The following is a 26,235-nucleotide window of genomic DNA, read 5'->3' as shown; positions in this document are numbered from 1 at the left end:
GTGAGGCAGCAGTGCTAACCACTGTGCCACCGTGCCACCCACATCTGATTTTATTTTCCAGACGAATCAAACATCAATGAAATAAATGTACAAAATAACATGCTTAAGTCATTAGATTATTCATTAGCATATCTATCCTGTTCAATTCAGAACAATTTGGCTCCAAGGTCCTATGGGGCCTTGCTCCACCAATGAAAATTCCCGAATCCAGTCCCCCCAACCACGTCGGCCATGTATCTAAGTGATCTTTGAATCCCTGGTCTCTGTTTGCTAAATCAATGTTCCTCCCCATCAACAGCACATTTTTGGTTTCTGTTTATAAATTTATTTTTTCCCTATTTGGTGTATGCCCTTTCAGTATGGTAACGTTTCTCAATGATACTGTCATTTGAAACCTGATGTGGTGGTTTTCCTCAGGAGGCACAATATATATTTCTTTGGACAAAATACTATTCCAACTAACAGACAACAAAGATATTGAAAGTCCAGCTTACCAGTGGGTTTGATATGGTCAGAGTAACAGCATTACCTGTGCCACAGCTTGACTGCTATTCTCATGAGACCCAACATCACTTGCAGTAAGGTTATAACGTTTTCTTAGGACAGCTGGTGTCACGCCCAAGTGAAAATCTGCTTCTATATTCCGGCTAGCTTTCCACGCCTTGCTTATCACAGTCTTTTTCTGAGGGAATCGATGTACACCTCCAACTAAAACAAGTACAATTTTTTAAAAAATTTACGATGAAAGCAATATTTCCCACTAACTTGCCCATTCGTTTGGGCAAGTTACTACATTAAGGTGGCTGTATAAATGCCAGACATTATAGAAGCAGAACTGCTGCAAAGATTGAAAAGTGAACTTAGTGGACAGACAGGTGTAGAATTGAGGAAAGGTTGTGCAGGCTAGGGCATACCAGAGCCTGGAATTAAAGCAAGGCAGATGCTAAGTAGTGTCCAAGTAAGGAATCACAATTCAGGTTAGTACTGTGGCACTGAGCTACTTCAGGATATTTCACAGTGGCTAATCATAGAGGATGATTATTAGACAATTGCATGTAGCAGAAAAATTACACAAAATTACTGCATACTTTGGAACAGTGAAAGACATACAAATTTAAAGATGAACTGGGAGAAGCATATAGGAAAGTAATATAGATTTATGATAGAAATCCGAAGTACGATTAAACTTATTATGAATAATAAACAAATTACTGTTCCAGAAAATTTTAATTACATCTTTATCGAATACGTAGAGTGAGAAAAGAAATAGAATTGTGAAAATGTGCACAAAAGATCCTTCCTCAACTAGTCTTTTCAAGTCTACTGACAGAGAAGTGTGTGCTGCTGTGCTGAATATGAGCAATTGAAAAAAAAAATCAGATCAGTGAGTTAATATTGGGGGAGAAGCAACAAGAATTGGAAATAGAATATAAGTTAGGCTTACTTAAGATAGTTTTTTTTAAATCAGTGGACTCATGCAGAATTATCATAGGTAAAGCTGAAGGGGAAATCAGAACCTGAAGATTACAAAAGGTGCAGAATAAGAACACTAAATTAAAAAAGTAAAACAGTATTGATTTTAGAATACCATTGATCATCAATTTATAGATTTGATTATAAATCTGCAGAGGTATTTAATAAATAGACGCTTCACATTTTCATTGGCAAAAAGAAGGTGATAGTGAATTCAAAATGAGAACGAGATGAACGACATTGTGAATGGATAAGAGGAAAAGTTCAGTTTTAGACTCTACCCTTTGGGAAGAGGACTTCCATATCTTAAATTCACAGAGGCAGAGTTTCTGATCTGTCAGTAGACTTTGGTTTGAAATTTCCTGAATCTGACAGCTGACTGGCTTAAAATAAAACATCTGTTCTACTATAACAATTAGCCAGCCAGGGACAGGATAGAATGACTTGTACTGTATCTGAAGTATTTCATTTATCCACAACAGTATCCAAAGGTTACTGTTTTAATAGCTCACCAAAATCAATGTGTTCAGCAACTTCTTCAGCAACCTCATACTTAAGTGGAGATCTTATCAAAATGTGACGGCCATTGGTGTACCGATTAAATTCTGATCCAGGTAAAAGCTTTTCAGCAGTGCTGAAATACAGATTGAGAAACAGAATAATTCCATAACTTCACTCAGAAACAGTTCTTGAACTGCAAAACCAAATTTTTGTGAAGTTTAATAGCAGGAAAACCAATTAAATGTTCAGCTCCCACTGGTTCATGTAATCTCAGTTCAATTATTTCCCTACATATTTGGTGTAATCTTCCTATTCAAATATGAATCAAAGACTTAAGAGCGACAACCTTGGGAGCATTTTCAATTGTGCCCTTTATTATGCTGCTACAAAAACACTAAATTATTAGAAAGAGAATAGTCACGCATTAGCAAATGTCTAAAGCCACAAGAACTCCAATTAATAATGAATTAGGGGATGAACAGAACACCCTGTCATACATTATGGAGGGGGAAGAGTTACTTGGATATTTTGTTTCAAAAGGTGGTCACACACTTTGGATAATGCTGTCCAATTCTATTTGTATTTTAATGATGCGGCCACTTTCAAAAGGTTATTTTGTCCTTGTTTTTTTTAAGAAGAGAAGTCATAAAGGCAGAAGCACTGAAAAGTCTAGTTTAACAATGGTCAAGGAATGGCCAGTTCTCCCAGTTCAGGTTTTTCCTAATTTGCTTTTAGCTGTAGCAGACACAAGATGTTGGAGTCCAGCAGAGTTGCACGCTGCAGTAAAGGATTCCCCTGACTTTCTCTGAAATTAAATAATGGGGGTGAGGGATTGAGTTTGGAAAGAGAGAGAGCAAATCAAGGACAGGAAAGCACAATGGGAAGAGATCACAGAACGGCTGGAGAGACAGAATATCTCAAGCGTCAAGTCTGGATGTTGTGAAGACACCAAAAACACAAAAAAGTTTAAAGGCTTTGTATATAAATATGTGTAGGAGTCATAGCAAAGTAAATAAGTTGAAGGTGCACAATGATTCAATAACCATTAGAGAGATGCTGATGTATAATGTTAAGAATTGGTTTTTGAATATCAATAGGTTTTTAAAATTCAAAAAGAATATGAAGCTAGATAAAGGTGGACGGGTAGCACTGGCGCTGTGAGGCAGCAGTGCTAACCACTGTGCCACCGTGCCGCCCACAAGTTATGTTGCCTGGATACAAAAACAAATTCAGCCGATCATTTTAAATTATGCCCGAAGACACCAAACTCTAATCAAGCTTGAATTTAGTATTTTGACAATATTAAAACCAATGAAACGATCCGATATTTTGGGGTATAAAAATGTCAGACATTTTGAACTGCTACCCAGAGCGGCAAAGTGCACCAACAAAACCAAAACAATACAGTCTGCCTGCCGAACTCCTCTCTTAAAGGTACCTATATCTATCAAAGAGCCGTGAAGCAGAATCCCTAAGAAGAAAAGACAACAGAGGAAAATCTATCCAGGACACTCAGCTAAGCTGCCTGGTTTTGAATTGTGTTTTTTTTGTAGATTGTAATCAGGATTTTTTTTAAAAATCGGACCAGTCTTGTAGAGGGGGAGGTAAAAGATAGGTTTAAAAGAAAGGAGTTGTAAATAGTTGTTGGTTAATATTCTCTGTTAGACTTAAAGAATAAAACTCTTAAATTTTTGCTTTAAATAGTGACTTTGGGGATTTTTCTTTGCCTCTCGAATTTTAACAGTTTACTACACAAGATGAATCTTGTCTGTCTTGCTGGATTAAACTGGCAGAAGGGTTTACCCCGTGTCATAATACTCAGAACAAGTGTACATTTAATATGAAGAAAAGAAAATGAATAGAAGGGTCTACCATTTGTGGTGAATATAAGAAGTTAAGCAGATCATTAAACTTAAGGAAAAAGTATATCTTTGCACAAAAATGATTGGCAGGTCAGACGTTTGGTTAGAATATAAAAAGCAGAGAATGACTAAGATTAATAATATGAGGGGATGCTAACTAAACATGTAAAAATAGACAAGAGTTTCTACAGGTCTTTTAAAAGGAAAAGAGTAAGTAAAGTGAGTGTTGGTCTTCCAGAGAATGAGATTGAAGAGGTAACACTAGATAATAAGGAAATGGAAGATGAGATGAAGAAATATTTTGCTTCAGTCTTAACCACAGAACTTAAAGTAAACATTCCAGTAATAGTTGTCAATTGGGAGCTGAAAGGGAGAGAGAAACTGGTGAAATTACAATACAATCACACGAGTGATACTGAACAAACTGATGACAAGTGCCCATGTTCCAATCAACCTCACTCTAGAGTCTCAAACGAACAAGTTAGTTATATAATCTGTTGGCGTTAACTCTTCAAAATTTGCTAGATTCTGGAAAGATTCCATCAAACTGCAAAGTAAAAAATATAATTCCTGCATTCAATAAGGGAGAGAGGGTCGCAGAAAGTGGGAAATAAAAGGCAACTGAGCTGGACTTTAGTCCTGGGGAATTTGTTAGAATTGATTATTCAAGAGGTTACAGCTGGGCATTTAGAAAAGCTCAAAGTAATCAGGAACAGTCAGCATGGTTTTATGGAAGAGACTTAAGTTCAAACTATTTGCTGGAGTTCTTTGAACGAGTAATGTGCAATATGGGTAAAGGGGATGTTGGCTGATTTCCAGAAAGCATTTGAGAAGACATTACATAAAAGATATTTGTGCTAAACAGGATCTCATGGTGTAGGGCGTAACATGCTAGCATGGAGACAAGATTGGCTGGCTGGCAGAAAACAAAATGTGCATAAACAGATCTTTTTTCCTGAACTGGTAGGATGTGAAAAAAAAGTGTATTAGTGAAATAGAGAATGAATTCTGTGGTGCAGAGGATTCTAGGTGTTTGACTGCATGAGTCACAAAATGCTAGTGTGCACACATAGCACATAAAGAAAGCTAAAGCAGTTCTACTCTTTAACAGGAGACGAATTAAACATAGAATACGTTATGCTTCAGTTAAACAGGGCATTTGTGAGACCACATTTCAATTAGCGTGTACTGTTTTAGTCACCCTATTGAAAGGAGGATGTAAATGTGTTGGTGGTGTTTCCTAAATTGATACCTAATCCTGCATTCACTGGTGTTTAGCAGAACAAGTGGTCACTTGATTGAAGTATATATATTCCTAAGTAGGCTTGTCAAGGTAAGCAGAGAAAGGATGATTCATCTTGTAAGTGCATCCAGAACTTGAGAGCATTGTTTAGAAATGAGAGATTGCCCTTATGGCAGAGATAAGGGGAATTTTTTGATTTAGAAAGTTCTGTGAGTTTGCAACTCTATACATTCGGAGATGGTGGAAGCAATGACATTGCATATTCTCGAGGCAGAAGTAGAGAGATTCTTGGTAGCTAAGAAAATGAAAAGTTACCGGGTTGGAGAAAAATTGAAATTCAAACCACAAACAGATCAGTCATGATGTTATTGAATGGCTGAGGAAACATGAGGAACTGAATGCTGTATTTATACAAATAATTGGTATGTTTCTATGCCCTTATCATCATGCTAGCCCCTCCAGTCTTGCCCAATTGTCTTTAGGAATATTCTACATCCCAATCTGGTCTTTTTCCTTAACTAGTTTATTCCTAGCTTACTCCTTGGGAATCTTCTTTTCAGTCACTCCACTCTTAAATGTTTGGAATGTGTCCCCAAAACATTTTGTCTTCCTACCTTGTGTATAGGAGCTACTACTTTAATTTTTTTGTACCACTTTCTCAGCATTCCCTCTTTCCCATGTAACTATGCAAAGATGTTAATGTTACATACTGGAGTGCCAAACAGTTTAATTAGCAACTAAACTTGAAATGTCACAAGAATTCTGGCAATGGATTATTGGGACTCCCAAAGAAAAGTGACTTCTTTCAAGTTGCTATAACCCTGTTATGTGGGTCCGTGCTGTTTCCAAGACTTTTCTTAGTCTCTTGTAAGGAACAAAATTTCTGACCGCCCTTTACAAAGCGAGCGACTAGCTGTTGACTGGGACACCCTATGCTAGGGGTGTCACTTTTCCTGTTACTCAAAATGTGTTGCTGATGCAACCAGTCAACGAATGAAATAGAGGCAGCTTGACCTCCACTACAGTGTACATGGGTGCCAACAGGGAGGTCCAGACTAGGAAAACAATGTCCATTATTTCCTTTCATAAAAACATCATTGCATTATAATCTCAGGGGACCAGAAGGTCAACTTTCCAGGGTCAGTTAGGTGATCTGGACACATGCTAACTCTTCTCCATCTAAAATGGTACATAGTCAGAATCACATTGATGAACGATGTAAAAGAAATGTTTGCAGAAAACTAATAAATCTCCCTTTATGGATCCTGTCAACTCTGGCTTGAGAGCACCATTGATATAATTCTAAAATAACTGCTGTTTTCATGACTTGAGGAATTTTGAAGCCATTGCATTTTGGACAAAAAGCCAACTTTTGAGATGCACATGAGCAGATCAAGTTGAACCAAGAAAAAAAATTGCAGCACTGGAGACTGGAATTTACTGAATTGTGTCCATGAGTATCACTTACTTAAACTTCTTTTTAAAAAATGTTTCTGCACCTTAAGATAGTTTTCAGTTATAACCTGCACTGTCCATCGCTCTCAATAATGCAGAACACTGAACAAACATTTTCCTTTCTTAATAGTTTAGTATGAGACCCCATAAAAGTTAGGTTTTTTATAAATTGTAAACATTCCGCAACTCAGATTTGTTTTCACCTGGCAGACATGAAACATCTCAAGAAATCCAAGGTCTGGATGGTGGAGCAGTTTTGTACACCATGGTTTTTAAGCCACGTCCACACAGTTTTCAGAGTCTCTTCTGAAGGTCGAATCAGACTCGATAACTCATCCAAGGTGAGGTATTTACCTAGAAAATAGTGAGACTCAGTTTATAATTGCAATTACATACTTCTCAAAAAGGATCAGAATGTGCAAGGATTGTTATCACATTTAAAAGAAAAATTACAACCTTTAGGTCAGAATTAGTCATGTATTCACATTTGAAATTCTTCTAGAAGGAGTCTCGTTAAGTAAGATAAAATACTGAAACACTATAAATAAAACAAAATGGAAATCTGAAGTACAAATTAAAAGTGTTGGAAAATATTGTTTTTGGGAAGAATTTTAATTAATTAAAATTAATTTTAATTAATCCACTCATTTCCTCTACACTGGTAACTTTTCATTTTTTTGGCTAACAAGAATCTATCTACCTCTGCCTTGAGAATATTCAACGCCATTACTTCCACCTGTCTCACTCCAGCCACCACGTTCACAATTCAACATCAACATTTTCCTCAGATGATGGCTAGCATGAGGGGATACAGCTTTAAATTGAGGGGTGATAGATATAGGACAGATGTCAAAGGTAGTTTCTTTACTCAGAGAATAGTAGGGGCGTGGAACACACTGTCTGCAACAGTTGACTCACCAATTTTATAGGCATTTAAGTGGTCATTGGATAGGCATATGGATGAGAATGGAATTGTATAGGTTAGATAGGCTTTGGATTGGTCCCACAGGTTGGGGCAACATCAAGGGCCGACGAGCCTGTACTGCGCTAACGTTCTATGTTCTATCTAATTTCTGAAATGATTCTGGGCTTTCTGCTCTGTTACTCTACTTGCTTATTCAATATATGATGAAAAAGTTCTTAATATCAGCCCTAAATTTAACTTTTAGCAGCTGAAGTACATGTGCTTCCTTTTCCTGCATTATACATAGCAGTTGAATGTCTTGCTTGTTTCTTACTAACTAGGAAGTTCAAGGTTTGACACAATGATATCTATTCAGTTATCCTTCTGACCTTTATTTTACATTTTCGTGTCTGCGTGGGTTTCCTCCGGGTGCTCCGGTTTCCTCCCACAGTCTAAAGATGTGTGGGTCAGGTGAATTGGCCATGCTAAATTGCCCGTACTGTTAGGTAAGGGGTAAATGTAGGGGTATGGGTGGGTTGCGCTTCGGCTGGTCGGTGTGGACTTGTTGGGCCGAAGGGCCTGTTTCCACACTGTAAGTAATCTAATCTAAATTTAACTTTTAGCAGCTGAAGTACATGTGCTTCCTTTTCCTGCATTGTACATAGCAGTTGAATGTCGTGCTTGTTTCTTACTAACTAGGAAGTTCAAGGTTTGACACAATGATATCTATTCAGTTATCCTTCTGACCTTTATTTTACATTTTCGATAAATTCAATATTTTGGACAAAAGTAAAATACTGCAGATGTTAGAAATCTGAAGTAAACATAGAATGCTGGAGAAACTCAGCCAGTCTTGCAGCATTTGTTTGGACTTCTGAAGAAGATATACTGACTCTATGGAAGATATAGACTGTAGGGAAATAGATAGTGACATCTTGCAAAATGTCCAGATTACAGAGGAGAAAGTGCTTGATGTCTTGAAACGGGTAAAGGTGGATAAATTCCAGGACCTGATCAGGAGTAACCTAGAACTCTATGGAAGCCAGAGAAGTGATTGCTGGGCCTCTTGCTGAGATATTTGTATCATCGATAGTCACAGGTGAGGTGCCGGAAGACTGGAGGTTGGCTAACGCGGTGCCACTGTTTAAGAAGGGTGGTAAGGATAAGCCAGGGAACTATGGACCAGTGAGCCTGATGTTGGTGGTGGGCAGGTTGTTGGAGGGGATCCTGAGGGACAGGATTTTCATGTATTTGGAAAGGCAAGGACTGATTAGGGATAGTCAACATGGCTTTGTGCATGGAAAATCATGTCTCACCAACTTGATTGAGTTTTTTGAAGAAGTAACAAAGAGGATTGATGAGGGCAGAGCAGTAGATGTGGTCTATATGGACTTCAGTAAGGCGTTTGACAAGGTTCCCATAGGAGACTGATTAGCAAGGTTAGATGTTATGGAATACAGGGAGAACTAGCTATTTAGATACAGAACTGGCTCAAAGGTAGAAGACAGAGGGTAGTGGTGGTGGAGGGTTGTTTTTCAGACTGGAGGCCTGTGACCAGTGGAGTGCCACAAGGATCGGTGCTGGGTCCTCTACTTTTTGTCATTTACATAAATTATTTGGATGTGAGCATAACACATGTGTACAGTTAGTAAGTTTGCAGATGACACCAAAATTGGAGGTGTAGTGGACAGCGAAGCAAGTTACCTCAGATTACAACAGGACCTTGACCAGATGGGCCAATGGGCTGAGAACTGGCAGATGGAATTTAATTCAGATAAATGTGAGGTGCTGCATTTTAGGAAAGCAAATCTTAGCAGGACTTATACACTTAATGGTAAGGTCCTCGGGAGTGTTGCAGAACAAAGAGACCTTGGAATGCGGGTTCACAGTTCCTTGAAAGTGCAGTCACAGGTAGATAGGATAGTGAAGAAGGTATTTGGTATGCTTTCCTTTATTGGTCAGAGTATTGAGTACAGGAGTTGGGAGGTCATGTTGCGGCTGTACAGGACATTGGTTAGGCCACTGTTGGAATATTGCGTGCAATTCTGGTCTCCTTCCTATCGGAAAGATATTGTGAAACATGAAAGAGTTCAGAAAATATTTACAAGGATGTTGCCAGGGTTGAAGGATTTGAGCTATAGGGAGAGGCTGAACAGACTGGGGCTGCTTCCCCGGAGCGTCGGAGCTGAGGGGTGACCTTTTAGAGGTTTACAAATTATGAGGGGCATGGATGGGGTAAATAGGCAAAGTCTTTTTCCTTGGGTCAGGGAGTCCAGAACTAGAGTGCATAGGTTTAGGGTGAGGGGGAAAGATATAAAAGAAACCTAAGGGGCAACATTTTCATACAGAGGGTGGCACGTGTATGGAATGTGCTGCCAGTGGAAGTGGTGGAGGCGGTGCAATTGCAACATTTAAGAGGCATTTGGATGGGTACATTAATATGAAGGGTTTGGAGGGTTATGGGCCGGATGCTGGCAGGTGTGCCTAGATTGGGTTGGGATATCTGGTCAGCATGGACGGGTTGGACCGAAAGGTCTGTTTCCATGCTGTACATCTCTATGACTATGACTCAAAATGTTAACTATGTTTTTCTCTCCGCAAATGCTGCCAGACCTGCTAAGTTTCTCCAACATTGTCCATGTGTCGTCCAATGTCTTTTTGACTTTGGTCTGTTGCTGCTCTGCGTGCTTAGACATATTTAGCATGGTGCTCACTGAGACTGCATTGCAATTTCAATATCATTTCTGAAGCAGCCAGGTCAACTAATTTTTCTTCCTTTCTCAATGCCTTGCATGTGTCTCTCCTGCTATTTTTCCAAAATTTAAATGATTGTTTCCAATTCATTTTGTATTTTCTGACTTTACTATCTGACTTTGGTATTACAGTTATGACTATTATGTATTGATTTTTTTGCAAGCAAGTTATTTAAGTAAACTGTAAAAATTCTGACCTGTCCCATTTAGGATTTAACATGCTTGACGTAAACCCACTTCTTGCACTTGATCTCTGAATTGCTAGAGCTATGTGTTTAATTAATATGTTGAATGTTGCAAAAAGTCTTTTGAAAGTGCTGATTAGCCAGGTCATAAAACTTTTCAGTCCACATAGAATCTTACTTCCTGAAAGAGGTGGAGGAGATTGATTTTGCAGAATTTTCATCTTGGGAATTCACCCTGAAATTTTTGTTCCCTATTTGTTAGTAAAATACCTCGTTATAAACTCAAACTTAAAATAACTAACAGAATTAAATAAATTATTGCTTTGTATCAAGAGATGCTGAAATACATAGCAGTGTGAATATTTAGAACTTTTTAAAAATAAATCAAGTTTTACAGACTATAGCTAGGAAATTCCTCAAATCTGGTCCCACTCTGTCAGTGTTACTTTGCCAGAAGCATGCAGAAAACTATGTTCAAGTACAAAGATAGAATAACTCCTTCACCTAAATACATGAATTTAATATAGTGCCTGGATATTGTGTTTAAGATTGCAATGATAACATTACAAACTAGATAAATTGTCAAGTCACAGAAAATCCCGTGAACATTGCTTACATATAAAATGGTAAATAAAAAGCATAACATTTTCTAGACATTACCGTATTGGATAGAATGCGGGTTTGATACTTGCTCCAGAAGTTCTTTGAGTTTGTCGGTATTTTGCTGTTTCAGTGAAAAAGTGAGTAATAGTTCATCTGAGGCTGATACTCGCCCTACATGCATCCATCCATTAGGAAGACTGCAGAAAAACAGATAACTCATTACAGACACATGTCCAATATGTTGAGTGTTGCGCATATTAGGGTCATACAGCGTTTATTATTCAATCACAAAAATTGAAAAAAAAATCCAGGAAAATCTTTCACAAAAGGATCATCAAGTAACGGTTTGAAAGAGAACTGCTGAATCAGCTCAAGTGAAAAATAAACACGTTTCTTTCTTCACAATAGTTCTACAGGTGTCCAAATACACATTGTTCTGTCACCTTTGGCCCTGGCAACATCTTCACTCGCTACCATCCTGATTATACCCTTGGTACAGTCCCAATTCCATACAGCCCCATCTATCAAATACCTATAATGCATTTTTCAATGTATCTGGTGAACAACCAGTATAGTCATCAATGAATTCATACATACGAACAATTCATTTTTCTCTGTCTAAAATTCACAATATTCCCAGATCATTTTATTTTATACTCTCATGATATGTGGGTGTTTCTTGCTCGCCAGCATTTATTGCCTGTCCTAGTTGCCCTACAGATTTTGGTGGTGAGCTGCTTTTTTGAACTTAGCTGCAGTCATGAGCTAATAGGTAGACCCGCAATTCTGTTCGGGCGGAATTCCAGGATTTGCACTCAGCAACAGTGAAGAAATAACTATAACTTTCCAAGTCAGGACAGTGTGTGATAATCAGCAGGTAGTTTTCTTGTCCATGTTTAACCTGCTAAATTGAAACTTCATGGATTCTGCAGTAAATGTTGAGGACTACAGGAAGACTCCCTTCCAACGGTACATCACCACCTCTGCTAGCCTGTTCTGAACATATCCTAGAACGGTGATGGTGTTTCGAACATTGCCTGTAAGATATGACTCCATGAGTCTGACTATGTCAGGCTGTTGGTTAACTAGTCTAAGAGACAACTCTTCCAATTTTGGCACTAGCCCCCAGATGTTAGGAGTCAGCAGGGCTGTTTGTGGCATGGTTGTTTCCAGTGCCCTGGTGAGATTTTGTTGCAATTGATACAACTTGCTAAGCCTTTTCAGATGGCAATTGAGAATCAATGTTGTTCTGGAGTCACATGTAAGCCAGAGCAGGTGAGGAAGGCAGATTTCCTTTCCTGAAGGTCATTAGTAAACCAGATGGGTTTTTCTGACAATCAACAATAGTTTCATGGTCATCATTAGACTTTTCTAGCATTTTTATTTTATTTACCATGTTCTGCTCTCTTGACCGATTCCCACTGAACTTCTGATCCACTCAACATCTCTTCTTGGACCTGATTCTAAGTCATGTCACATATGGTATGGTTTCCTTTCTTCTTGTACTTTCACTTTCAAAATTACCATCAATATTTCTTACTAGAAAAAAATTCCCTTCACCTTCTTGTTTTTGCAAGCTACTTATTTCCCCATCCATAACATTCAACATCGCTCCAATTTCCTCAAATGTCTTTTCAGATCCCAAATTCTGTTTTCCTACAGCTCCTTGTCAAAGACTTTCTAATCAGATTTCCTACTACAACTCTTAACCAACATCTCTAATGGCATGCTCTGCAACTTTGGTGACTTATCAGTCCCATCCTCCTTTAGCTTCCTGCAGCCTTTGACACTGTTGAGCTGAACATCTTCCTCCAACACCTCTCTTCTCCACCTCAGCAGGATAAGTCTTGTTTTGTTATCCAAATCAGAGCCACAGAATCTTTCAATATCATACCATTACCATTGAGACCTCCAGTGATCAGTCTCTGTCTTCTCTTCCATCTCATTTATAGGGTTCCCCTTAGAAATATCAACATGGGATCAACTTCCAACTGGCTTCGACATCAAGCTGTGTTCCATAATGACTTTGCGTTGACACATAGCTTGTTTATCAGATACTATTTAACCAGCAGAATCTTGCTCAAATTAAAATTGATGTCATTGTTCTGCCAAAAAGAGTTTCTATCAGTTCCATTCCTATTACTGGCCACTGCCTCCGACTGAACTAGTCCGTTTACAGCCATGACGTCTGATTTAACACTGCACAAGCCTCTGTCTCCTAAATGTCCTACAAAATCAGTATTCTCTTGTCTTAGCAGCTACACTTCTAAAATCTTCATCCATCACCTCTATCTTTCAATACTGCCTTGGTCAGCGATCAATTCTCATCATACAGTAAACTTCACTCTAACCTCAGCTACTTGCAACCTGTCTGCCATCAAATCCTATGCATTCTTCTTTGATTCACCTTATCCCCCCAACTCCTTTAATATTCATGTTTAACTCTTTGAAACTATATCCCCAACCCATTTCTGACTTCTCCTAGTCCTGCAGTCCACAACCTGCCATTCCTCTGGTGCCAATCTCTTATGCATTTTGTGTCTATCGGTGGTTGTGTGTTCAATGAACTAGGCCATATGCTAAAATTCTTGCCCTAAATCAATTGCCCCCCAACCTTCATCTTCCTCTTCAAGTCTGGCCAATCTCTTGCTTATTTTTCCTATTATTCCCTCCCGTACAATCCCTATGAAGTGCCGAATGTTGTTTTCCTCATATATATAGTGCACAGAAATACATCAAAAATGTTACTGTGACAAAAGCTTTACAGAGCTAACAGTACAAATGAGTTCTGAGTGTTTTGTTCACACCTTCCAGTTGTGGTTTATGTAGCTTGTATTTGCAGAAGCTGCCTTAAACAGAGGATGTTCATGTGACACTGACACATTTCAGACAGATATGGCATAAGACAAAAGTTGCTGGTGAAAATATAATATTTAATGTTAAAGCAATAGCTGCAACTGATCAATACAGTCAGCAACAAGTGCATATGGCAGCAATTATAGAGGCAGATGCTGCTGTATGATTTGCCCACTGAAGTACTGCTGGTTTTTGTATCTGTAGGCTATTGCCCAGTTAGGTCTAATTCTGGTCTACAGTTTGAAATCAGCTCGATTTTTACGCTGAATGAGTAAATTACTCCTCAAGCATTAAGAATTCAGAAATTATCATGTAGACGGACTAGTCAACTTAACAGGGAGTCAGCGGAATGGCATGACATCGTTCCCTGCTTTAAAGGGCAATCACAAGATCCGTCTCTTGCACTTACCTAACATTCTGATCTGGTTCCAGGTAAACACCATGGCTGCAAGAGATCACAGCACTGCAAATACAAAACACCACGAACGAGCACCTCCTGTTGCAAACAATGATAGAGATTTAGGAGAGGGAACGCGGGCACGCAACTCTTAAAATACCGTGAATTCTCTTTCAAATCACATTAATTCGATATCGTTACGGAAGTCATTAGCGTTTCTCGCCCTAAATATCTAGATTCTCGAAGTTCGGTTAAAGATGGCGAAAACGAGTTGGTTGGTTCACTGCAGGCTTGAGACTTACCCAGATGCCATTGATAAAGAACTGTCAGGGAGGACGCAAATCGTTGCTGCCCAAACTCACTCTGCAATGAATTCACTCAGTCTGCTGTACAAGTACTTCCGGGACGTACTGCACCACAACTCAAATATTATTGGGACACAGATCAGTCATGGAGCTCTTCAACTCCAAAATAGTCCTGCAAAGATATATTTCCCAGCAAATGTTTTTAAAGCTAATTGTCTTGAATAAAGTATGAAAGATGGAAGTTTATTAAAGGGTCGAGGATGACTTGCTACCACTCCGAGGAGGGGGTGGGCTCTGAGGCGGATAAATACTTCAATCCTGCAGCCTCAGGCTCTGCCCAAGGGCAGATGATGGAGATGAGTAGGACATTCAGGATTCTGGTGTGCTTTCTACTGCCTGCACGTGACCTCTGAGCGTCACTGGGTGCATGAAGTGTTTGGTGTTTGATTCTTCACCAGTTTGTGCTTTCCAGGGCAAGTGATTCCTGTGTGTTGGTGGGGATGTTGTATTTGCTTAGGTAGGCTTTCTGGATATCCCTACAGCATTTACTCTGCTCACCTTCCCAAACGTGGAGCTCAGAGTAGAGTGTATTCAGGGAGTTTTGTGTCTGGCATGTGAGCAGTGGGGCCCACCTATCACATCTGGCCATGCTTGTCCAGTGCCTGGACACTGTATACTGCCAGTGGATTAGTAGCATTTTACAAAGGGTTGGTGTAACCTTCCAGTGATTTGAGCTGTCCACGCAGTTCATGTTTTATGATCATGCATTGCAGGAGGATACTGAAGGTTGGGGACCACAGCTGCTCAGTAGACTGAGCTTGGTGTTGAGTTTGCAGTCTTGGGCTTCAACCACTCTTGTTACTCAGGCATCTGAAGGCTGCGCTGGAATTGATGTTGATTTCATTGTCAATGTTTACTTGCACCAAGAGAATTGTTTCAATTTGTTAGCACAAGCCCACGTGATGTTTTTTCTCTTGCGTTTGATATGGTCACTAACCCCACCACCCTCCAACATCGTTTAGTTAATATCTAGTTGAGTAAGATTGTCTTTGTCTTTGTTAACTTAAAGTGCTGTGTCCTTTTCCTAATATTTCTATTCATTCATGCGATGTAGGTATTTCTGGCTCAGTCAGTATTTTTTGCCCATCTCTATTTGATCAACAGAAGGCTAGATTTTACTGTATAGTGACATGGACTGCATAGTACCCAAGGTGGTGCTGAATATTGCACAATCATCAGCAAACATCATAGGTCTGACCTTCAGAGGAAGTGAAAGTCATCATGAAATAGCTGAAGGTGGTTAGGATATAGCACACCACCCGAAAAATCCTGCAGTGATGTCCTGTTGCTGAAATGATTGACATTTAACCACCAGATCCATCTTCCTTTTTGGCTAGATATAACTCCAATTGATTCCTAGCTTAATTAGACAAAATTTGGACTTTATAGCTTGTACCAGATTAAATTTTGATCTGTTGTTGACAAACATCATCTTGGTTATGCTACTCCATATTCTGAAGCCTTGTAATCCAGAATTCATTCTCTGCTCGGTCATTAAAATCAATGCATTGTTACCTGATCAGTGATACTCTTTTTAACATTGAATCCTTTGTCATAAAGAGTGGTGCTGGAAAAGTACAGCTGGTCAGGGAGCATCTGAGGAGCATAAGAGTTGATGTTTCTACTATAAGCTCTTAATCAGGAATGTGGGATGGAGGAAGGGGGCTAAGAGACAACTGGGAGGGGGTTGGAATGGGAGTGGGGGGGAAGGTAGCTGGGAATAGGTAGATTAGGTGGGGGGAAGGTGATGGTGATAGGTTGGAGCAGATAGGTGGGAAGGAAGATAGACGGTAGGACAGTTCAAGAGAGTGGTGCCAAGTTGGAGGGTTGGATCCGGGACACATTGAGGTTAGAGGGTGCCAAGGCTGAAGATGGTTCAAAGTTTGTGAGAAGATTTGTAGCTCGGGTGCTCATTGTTGTGGTTCTGTTCGCCGAGCTGGGAGTTTTTGTTGCAAATGTTTCGTCCCCTTTCTAGGTGACATCCTCAGTGCTTGGGAGCCTCCTGTGAAGCGCTTCTGACACGTTTCCTTCGGCATTTATAGTGGCTTGTCTCTGCCGCTTCCGGTTGTCAGTTGCTGTCCGCTGCAGTGGCCGGTATATAGGGTCCGGGTTGATGTGTTTGTTGATAGAATCAATGGATGAGTGCCATTCCTCTAGGAATTCCCTGGCTGTTCTCTGTTTGGCTTGCGCTATTATAGTAGTGTTGTCCCAGTTGAATTCATGTGTCGCCTGTGTGTGGCTACTAAGGATAGCTGGTTGTGTCGTTTCGTGGCTAGTTGGAGTTCGTGGATGCGGGTTGTTAGCTGTCTTCCTGTTTGTCCTACGTAGTGTTTTGTGCAGTCCTTGCATGGGATTTTGTACACTAAGTTGGTTTTACTCATGCTGGGTATCAGGTCCTTTTTCCTGGCGAGTTGTTGTCTGAGAGTGGCTGTTGGTTTGTGTGCTGTTATGAGTCCTAGTGGTCGCAGCAGTCTGGCTGTCAGTTCGGAAATGCTCCTGATGTATGGTAGTGTGGCTAGTCCTTTGGGTTGCGGCATGTCCTTGTTCCGTTGAAGATGAGGTATTCTACCTTCAGACGTCGGGTGGCTAGAATTTGGTGGTGGAAGCAGCCCAGGACTTAAATGTCCTTTTGGGGGAGGGGGGTGAACCGTTCAACCACAGGGCAGTGGAGTTGTCTAGTGTGAGTGACCCAGAGATTTCTCTGAAACGTTCCACAAGTTGCCGTTCTGTCTCCGCAATGTAGAGGAGACCACGTCGAGACCAACGGACACTGTAGATGGCGTATGTGGAGGTGCAGGAAAATCTGTTGGATGTGGAAGGAGGGGCCTTGGATGGAGGTATGGGCCCGGGTTTGACACCTCTTGCGGTGGTAAGGAAAGATTTTGGGGGTGGAGGGAATGGTCTCTGTGGAATACAAATAGGAGTAGAGAAGGAAATATCTCTGTAGTGGTGGGGTCTGTTTGAAATGGCAGAGGATGACGTGTGTATCTGGAGGTTAGTGGGATGGGAGGTGAGGAGCTGGGGGGGGTGGGGTCAGTACTTCTTGCAATTGGAATGGTCAGGTTCAAGGCAGAGCGGTGGAAAGTGGAGGAGATGCACTAGAGGACATAGAGGTAGCCATCTGGGATGTTCTGTGGTGGAAATGGTCTTCCTGGGAGCTGATGTTTTGGAAATAGAGGAATTGGGAATAAGGGATATCATTTTTACAGGAGGCAGGGTGGAAGGAGGTATAATCCAGGTAACTGGGAGTCAATGGGTTTGATTGTAGATGTCAGTGTTGAGTTGGTCACCAGAAATGGAGATGGAAAGGTACCGGAAAGGGAGGCAGGTGTCAAGATGGTCCAAGTAAACTTGAGGTCATGGTGGAAGGTGTTTGTGAAATTGATGAACTGTTCAACCTCTTTGAGGTGCTGCCAATACAGTCATCGAAGTAGCAGAGGAAAAAGTGGGGAATGGTGCCAGTGTAGCTGTGGAAGATGGACTGTTGAGGGAGGAATAGCTGGGGCCCATGGCTACCTTTCTGATCTGGCGGAAATGAGGGGATTCGAAGGAGAAATTGTTGAGGGTTCATCGTTTACTAATTTCATCCTTTACAAATACCTACCCTCTCATTGAAAAGAAAACCATCAATTAATTTTTAATGTCTTTGCATTCCAACCCATTTTGGAATTTTGCCCGAACAGTTACAGCCCTTTGCTGTACATGGGTGAAGGGTCTTAAAGGTTTAGTATGGAGGAGTGCCCTAATCACCATTAGGATCTTGAATGAGTATGACATAACAGCTGGGTCTTCCTTATTGAGACTTCCACATCAATGAAACCTGTACTTAATTGCCACTACAGAAACTACTCCTGTTCAATACCTCTGAATTAGGAAGCACAGGTTCAAGTCCGTCCTGCTCCACAGGCATGACATAACATCTCTGAACTGATTGATTAAAAACTGTTTATAAGAGTCTCTCATGTTAGACCAGTGAGTTTTCCTCTACTACACTAAAACAAACAGGTTCCCAGAGCCCTAAAGATGATTTGGTTTGACTACATACATCATTCCTGTCCACCCGTAATTTGCTTTGTATCTCTTTATAATGAAAGCAGTGCTTTAGAATACATGACAATTTCCATTCGTACGCCATGCTTATGAACTGTATTCTGTATCTTTATTCTCTGCCCAACCAGAGAACAGGTGAGTTATTCACCATGCATTATTACCTTAGACAACACTATCACATGACTAAATCATTAATACAGTAGTTATACTTTGCTCTACATTTATTTACAGAAATACAAAGATATAGGAAATCTATTAAAAACAGTATTTTTAAGAACAATTTGGATTAATAGGTCCATTAGAGAAAGTTGACTTTTTAAACATGTGCTTGAAATGTAACAGTCCCTTCTGACCAATCAGAAGAATTTAAGTTTTCTAAGTCGTTCAAGATTAAATGATAGCTTTGGCGGTATGGTCAAAACTTAAAACTAGTAGTTGGAATCATCACAGTTGTGAAACCATTTTCAAGCAGTGCCAATTTTTCTGCAGTCATTAAGCAATTAAATGTCAAGTCTTCGTATCATGGTTGAGATTGGAATAAGGGCCTGCAATAGTTGACATTTCTTCTGCACATTTCTCTCAGACCAGTCATCAGCTCATATGGATGTTATAAAGTAAATTAATATTTCAAGTTAATTAATACTTCAAAAAAGCTGCCAGAAGAAAACATTTAATTTGTAATTAGGAACCTGGTACATTTAGTTAAGAATTCCTTGTCATCTATAGTTACTCAAACAAAAACCTGAAGTCAACACTGCTTGAAACTAAATAAAACTAAAACAGATGAATGTATGTGATATGACTATTTGATCATGCATTCCTGTTATCAGCTCTCTGAAGTAATATTAGTTTTTCATTTATAACCAGAGGTGGAAAAAGATTAGTTCCGTTTCTATTTCTAATCAGCAATTCTATTCAACAGATATTTTCTCTGCTCCCTTTTGAAGGTATCAAATAATCCCAGACCAGCATGCATAATTTTGAACATGTTATCAAGTTACCTAAGTTGCACATTTTAATATGTGGACTCTGAATTGAGCAAGCTTGATTAGACAAGTGAGTTCAGAGTGCAGAATATGAAGGAAATGTATTTACTTGACAGGTGAAGTTTACATACAGTAATTTAAAGTCTAGCTGTAAAATTTTAAGTCTTAATTTGTGTACTTTATTATGGAGCATTGCAAAACCTAAATATAATACCTTTGAAAACTAATTTGAACTGCATTATTGTGCATTTGGATCATGAGAATTCTTCAATAGCCAGATGAAATATATATAACTAGCCTTGAGAAACTTATGGCATTCTTTATTCACAATGTTAAAAAAAATCAAAACCTTCTCCCTTTCCTATATCTCTCTGTGCTACTGGCAAGGTTAGACTCAATCACCTTTAATTCCACTCAGGAAATGATCATGGGAAGGCACAGTAGCAATCATCTTATGGGCATTCTCATAGCATTTGTTTGGTGCTGCTCTGAAAATAACATGAAATAAACTGAGTGAGTGGAAAAGTGCTTATCTCATGCTCTACCATTGTGAAACAGTATATTCAGGACTTATGTCATACTGGGCATGACATGTTAATGGAAGTTATGCAGAGTGCAGCCTGTTCAAATTTCTCAACCAGCAAATCATTTCAATAATCACCTCAAGTGCTTCCGTTTGATTTGCAGGAAATAGTAAGAAATTTGTTAGCAGTCACTGGGCTCAGTTAACGTCCTTCTTGAAGTGTTCAGCTTATTACAGCTAATATAAAGGAACATTAAACTATAATTTCATATTTTTATCTAATGACTTATATTTTCCCCTGAAGAATGAATACAGAACTTCTAAGAAAATTGTTAGTGCATCTTCAATTCAACTAGTTTACTGTGGTACTTGTTGCTTCCTTTGGAAATAGTTTCAGACTGCACTATGAAGAAATGCAAATTGTTTCTGCATAATACTTTGTGCTCTTAATTTACCCAAAAAAGAAAATCCCTTACAGAATGGCCCAGTGGATGTGACGTATATCGGCAGGCAACTTCTTCCACATAGGGCATTGACTGCATCCTCCACAAGCATCCATAACACACAATTCCTCCATAAGCTGAACTCTTGCAGAATCATTGGGTAAAGAACAGGAGTGAAAGGCCTGGCTAATTTTCCCCCCTTTATACCAAAAAATATTAAGATAAGGCTGTTACTGAGATAACTGCTTTCAGAATCCTGCTCAAAATGTTTCTCTCCCTTTATTATATGTGAAAAAAGGGTCAAGCTGTGAAACTGCAGCAACCACTCATCATATACTATTTAGAGGCCTCCATTTTCTTAGACAGCATGAAAAATCCAAGCACATGTTTAGCACATTTAAAGAATGCTCAGGCAATAATCAAAAAACCATCATTGTAGACAACAGGAATTAAACATCGGCCGAGGAACTGTCAAGATTAAATTGAAATCAATACCATCTCATTTACAATATAAACGCATTACAAAACACTTAAAAAAAAAACTTGTATGTATTTTATACATGTATGTACATTTGCTGTGCATTTAAAATCATTAAGAAAAACAACCTGAATTTTTAAAATATTTAACTGGATGGTAAATGTAATTCCAGCATCCAAATTTACCAAGACTGTTCAATCTTAAAAGATGCAAATTAAGTAGTTCAATTTCAGGAAGTTTAGTTTTATTATAAATTAAAAGCTAATCAGTAACTGAAAAATAGTAATCTTCATCCTCTGTGTCATCTGATTGAGTATCTTCTCTACTCTTGAATACGGTTCCTATGTTAGACTTCTGTGCACCTGAAAAATATGGTCAAATTTCAAAAACTATTGCAATTAGCAAAACATTTCATGTGTAGACCTGTACAACTATTAATCTGAAAGTCAAAGCCCAAGGTCTTACTTACCTGCAAGCTGGAGAGGCAGCAGACTTGTATTTCAGCAGATGGGAGTGGGACAACACACATTGATTTTGATTTTATTGTCATGTGTACTTTACAGTAAGAATACAATAAAAAATGAAAAGTGATCATTCAGAGAAAGGTTCCAGGTCTTCAGTTTCTGCAAGTTGAAGAGAAATATTCACTCTCTCATACACAGGCAGCAGCTGGGAGTTAGTGCATGCCAAGTTAAAGAAGAAAATCAGTGGTGTTGCAGCAAAGTCATAAGCTGATTGTTTGGTGAGTATCTAGTGCAAGTGTCAATTTGCAAAGGGTAGGTTCTGGGAACCAGTTGGTTAATAAATTTACTATTTCAATTATATAGTCTGAAAGTAAGCTTAAGACATGGCTGAATAGCTGAGCTACATGGAATAATTAAACTGTATCATTTGGGGAGACATGTGCCTAGACAATCACATGTCTCCAGTTGCAAAGCTTTGAGCTTCACATTGTGAAACTTGGTCCCAGATTGGAGACACTGTGCTGTATCCAGAAAACGGAGAATGATGGATTGCAGGTTTAACAAAGCAGTTACACCACAGATTAAGTGCATGTAATTGGAGGGGTAATGGGTAAGCTGTCTAATAAGACTAAGCCGGAAGTACAGGAGTTCTGACTCTTTGTTTAAAATTCAGTTGTGGGATGTGCGCTCTGCTGGCTGGCTAGCATTCATTGCCTATCCCTAATGGGCTTTGAGAAGTTGTGTTGTGCTGCCTTCTTGAACTGCTGTAGGTCGACCTACATTACCCTTCGGGAGGCAATTCCAGGATTTTGACCCAGTCACAGTTGAAGGAACGGTGATATATTCCCAAGTCTGGATGGTGAGTGGCTTGGAGGTAGTGTTTCCATGTATCTGCTGCCCTCGTCCTTCTAGATGGAAGTTGTGGGTTTTTCCTGGATAGTGTCAAGCTTCTTGAGTGTTGTTGGAAATGCATCCATCCAGGCAATTGGATTCCATCACATTCCTGACTTTGTGCCTGGTAGATGGTTGCCAGGCTTTGAGTAATCTGGAGATGGGTTGCTCACAGCAGTATTCATAGGCTCTGACCAGCTCTTGTAGCCTGTGACAATGCTATCACTTTGAAAAGGTTAATTTGTCCTGCGTTTCATTTGAAGATAAGTTGTAAAGGCAGAGGTGCCGAAGTGTCAATGTTCAGAGGCCTTTGGGTTTTCTTTAAAACAGTTTAACATTGGAACGGGAGAAGCCAGTTCTCCCAGTTCAGGCTTTCTAGTTATTTTTTGGTGCAACGGTCCGAAGACGTTGGGGTCCCACAAAGCTTGCAAACTTCAATAACTGATTCTTAATGAGGACTTTCCCTGAGATCTCTTTGTGTTGAGCTGTGTGTAAGCATCTGTGTTTGAATTTACATTTTTGCTAAGGGGTATGTTTATGGGATTTTACTATATTGGAACAGTTAATTAGTAATAGTTACTGTGTTTAGTATTTGGTTATATTTTCCAATAGTTAAGTTATTCTAAAATCCACTTTTGCTTGTGTTAAACTAATTGTGTTTTTAAAGTTGTATGGTTTGACCAGCTGTATCACATCTGGAACACCCATTTCACATCCACCCTTAAAATAAGAAAAGAGTAGGTGAGAGGTGACCTTAAAATATTTTGAGGTGGTCTGACCTGGTCCATAACAGACTGGGGGCTCTCGTCAGGATAATTCTACAATTCCAATTTGGGTTTAGGGTTGTCAGACTCAAAGGCAGCAAGTAAGTGTTAGAGTCTTTTGTTTCGGGTGTTGAATTTGGGTGGTTTAAACGGTACAGGGGAGCTAGCTATTTGGATATAGAACTGACTCAAAGGTGGAAGACAGAGAGTGGTGGTGGAGGGTTGCTTTTCAGACTAGAGGCATGTGACCAGTGGTGTGCCACAAGGATTGGGGTTGGGTCCACTGCTTTTTGTCATTTATATAAATGATTTGGATGTGAATATAGGTACAGTTAGTAAGTTTGCAGATGACACCAAAATTGGAGGTGTGTGGACAGTGAAGGAGGTTACCTCAGATTACAATAGGATCTTGATCAGATGGGCCAATGGGTTGAGGAATGGCAGATAGAGTTTAATTTAGATAAATGTGAGGTGCTGTATTTTGGAAAAGCAAATCAGAGTACGACTTATGCACTTAATGGTAAGGTCCTAGACAGTATTGCTGAATAAAGAGACCTTGGAGTGCAGGTTCATAGCTCCTTAAAAGTTGAGTCGCAGGTAGATAGGATAGTGAAGGTGGCATTTGGTATGCTTTCCTTTATTGGTCAGAGTATTGAGTAAAAGAGTTGGGAGGTCATGTTGCAGCTGTACAGGACATTGTATTCCAAAAGTAGCCTAACCAAGTTCAATTTTGGTCTCTCTGGTATAGGAAAGATACCAGGGAGACCTAAATACCTAAAGTATTTTGTATAGTTTTGGTCCTCCCTACCTAACAGAAACTATACTTTTCATAGAGGAAACACTTTTATATTTCTAGCTGCCTCACTGGGCTGATAACAGGGATGGGCAAGATTGTTTGAGGAGAGATTGGTTCGACTAAACCTGTATTCACTAGAGCTTAGAAGAATGAGAGGAGGGATCTGATTGAAACATAGAAAATTGTAACAAGGCTAAATGGAGTAGATGCAGGGAGGTTGTCTTCCCTGGATGGGAAGTCTATAACCATTCATCACAATCTCAGGATACAGGATAGGCCATTTAGGACACAGATGAGGAATTCACATGCAGAAGGCTGTATCACTGAGTTTATTCCAGAAAGAGATTGATATGAAAGACATCAAGGATGGGGAGAGGAAGCTGGAATATGACATTGAAATAGAGAATCAGACATGATCATTTTGAATGGCCTACCCTGTTCCAAATCTTTGTATCTTCCACATCCAGAAACCTATTAACCCACAGCTCCAACAACTTGCTTACTACCTCTACCTTGTAATTGTAGTTTTCTTGAGTTCTACTTTCCCTCCCATTTCCTGATTTACAACTTTCCCTTATTTATATCCTCTATGGTATCTACCAATGAAAAATAGCTGTTCAGTTCCTTTGCTATCTCATTACTTTCTAGACATGCTTTCTGTAGGACCAACACATTTTCCTAATTTTTGATTTTTAATTATCCATAGAACACTTTTTATATTTCTAGCAGGTCTTACACTGTAATTTTTCCTTGTTAACAATTTGCATACTCATGTGGGATTAAACAGGAGTTAAATAATTATTACTAGGTGTAGTTCTCTTACCTTCAAATAAATGTGATGATTTTGATCTAGCCGGTGACATACAAAATTCAGGTTTCTAAAATAAGAATAATTAGATCTTAAAGTATGAAAATATTAAACATTTTAATTACTTAAATGATCAATACAAAATCAATTGTTTCCTACCGATCTTTTAGGGAGCTTGGACCAATTCTTCATCTTGCTCTTTTTTTGCAGTTGAAAAACATATTTATCATTATTAGCACTATATAAAGAAAAAAACAATTATTCCAGTAAGTTGTACAAAACTAAACTTCAGATGTATATGCAGAAGGAAAGCCCAGTGATGTTTCAGATTGTTATAAAAAATCTTGATCATGAATATTTAGAATTTGAAAATTTGCATTTATACTCCACAATTTCTTATTTGATTACAAATGTATCACTGCAAAGTTTAAGAATAGGTCACACACACATCTGGTTATGAAATACTGCAAGTAAATGGGGAGGAGATGGCCTAGTGGTATTATTGCTAGAGATCCAGGGAATGTTTGGGCACGTGGATTCGAATCCTGCCATGGCAGATAGTGGAATTTTATTCAATAAAAATCTGGAGTTAAGTGTCTAATGATGACCATATCGATTATTGGTAAAACCATGCATGAGTCTATTGTCGACTGTTGGGAAAACCCAGCTACTTCACTAATGGTCTTTAAGAAAGAAAGCGGTCATCCTTACCTAGTCTGGCCTATATGTGACTCCAGACCCAGAGTATTGTGGTTGACTGCCCTTTGGGCATTTAGGAATAGGTATTCAATGCTGGCCTAGCCAGCAACACCCTTATCCTGTGGATGAATAAAAAAATAAAAAATGGAGGATAATTGCCAGCATGGGGAGATGTTGGCACAGTGATAATGTCACTGTAACAGTCACACATAGAACCAAGATCTGGAGGCTTAGATTCAAATCTCACAAGGTAGAATTTAAATTCAGTTTAAAAAAATCTGGAATTGAACTGTAACTATTAAACTATCAACTTTTGTAAAAACCCATCTGGTTCACTACTGTCCTCCAGAGAAGGAAAGTTTTCATTCCTATCTGGTCTATGACTCCAAAACAGAGCAATGTCGTTGACTTTTAATTACTCTCAACTTGCTACAAATTAGCTACTTTATTTAAGGACAATAGATAGACAATAAATAATGGCCCAGTAAGTAATGCCCACATCCCGAAAAAGAACAACCACCTTTAGTTGTTTCATCAATTATCTCCCCTCCATGGGGGTATTTGGTGTCTGCACAATGTACCATTCCTCACAACTCAAACGCTGAAGCAGCCCGTAACTATTTGCTGCAAGACCTTGACAACATTCAGGTGTGGGCTGATAAGTAACATGCAATGTTCACATCACACACAAATGCCAGGCAATGACCATCTTTCCTGGACTTTAATGGCATTACAA

At 39.2% G+C, this 26,235-nt stretch overlaps 2 protein-coding genes across 2 annotated transcripts in view; both read right to left on the bottom strand.

Annotated features, from left to right (window-relative positions):
• tpp1 (tripeptidyl peptidase I) overlaps positions 1-14,869 on the bottom strand; it is a 33,088-nt gene extending 18,219 nt beyond the window's left edge. The window contains exons 1-6 of the mRNA XM_060829297.1: positions 14,535-14,869; positions 14,245-14,331; positions 11,037-11,176; positions 6,738-6,888; positions 1,986-2,107; positions 530-708 (exon numbers count right to left, since the gene is read on the bottom strand). Of these exons, the coding sequence (XP_060685280.1) occupies positions 530-708; positions 1,986-2,107; positions 6,738-6,888; positions 11,037-11,176; positions 14,245-14,331; positions 14,535-14,545 (690 nt within the window). The 5' untranslated portion in view covers positions 14,546-14,869. The remainder of the gene's footprint in view (positions 1-529; positions 709-1,985; positions 2,108-6,737; positions 6,889-11,036; positions 11,177-14,244; positions 14,332-14,534) is intronic.
• A 6,382-nt stretch (positions 14,870-21,251) lies between these two features.
• The window catches only part of mis18bp1 (MIS18 binding protein 1), an 82,539-nt gene continuing 77,555 nt past the window's right edge, over positions 21,252-26,235 (bottom strand). Inside the window, exons 15-17 of the mRNA XM_060828511.1 lie at positions 24,960-25,038; positions 24,816-24,870; positions 21,252-21,439 (exon numbers count right to left, since the gene is read on the bottom strand). Of these exons, the coding sequence (XP_060684494.1) occupies positions 21,339-21,439; positions 24,816-24,870; positions 24,960-25,038 (235 nt within the window). The 3' untranslated portion in view covers positions 21,252-21,338. The remainder of the gene's footprint in view (positions 21,440-24,815; positions 24,871-24,959; positions 25,039-26,235) is intronic.

This window comes from Hemiscyllium ocellatum, chromosome 8, assembly GCF_020745735.1.
Source record: "Hemiscyllium ocellatum isolate sHemOce1 chromosome 8, sHemOce1.pat.X.cur, whole genome shotgun sequence".
NCBI lineage: Eukaryota > Metazoa > Chordata > Chondrichthyes > Orectolobiformes > Hemiscylliidae > Hemiscyllium > Hemiscyllium ocellatum.
The sequence above is the reverse complement of the archived record's forward strand: the minus strand, read 5'-3'. Positions and strand labels throughout refer to the sequence as shown.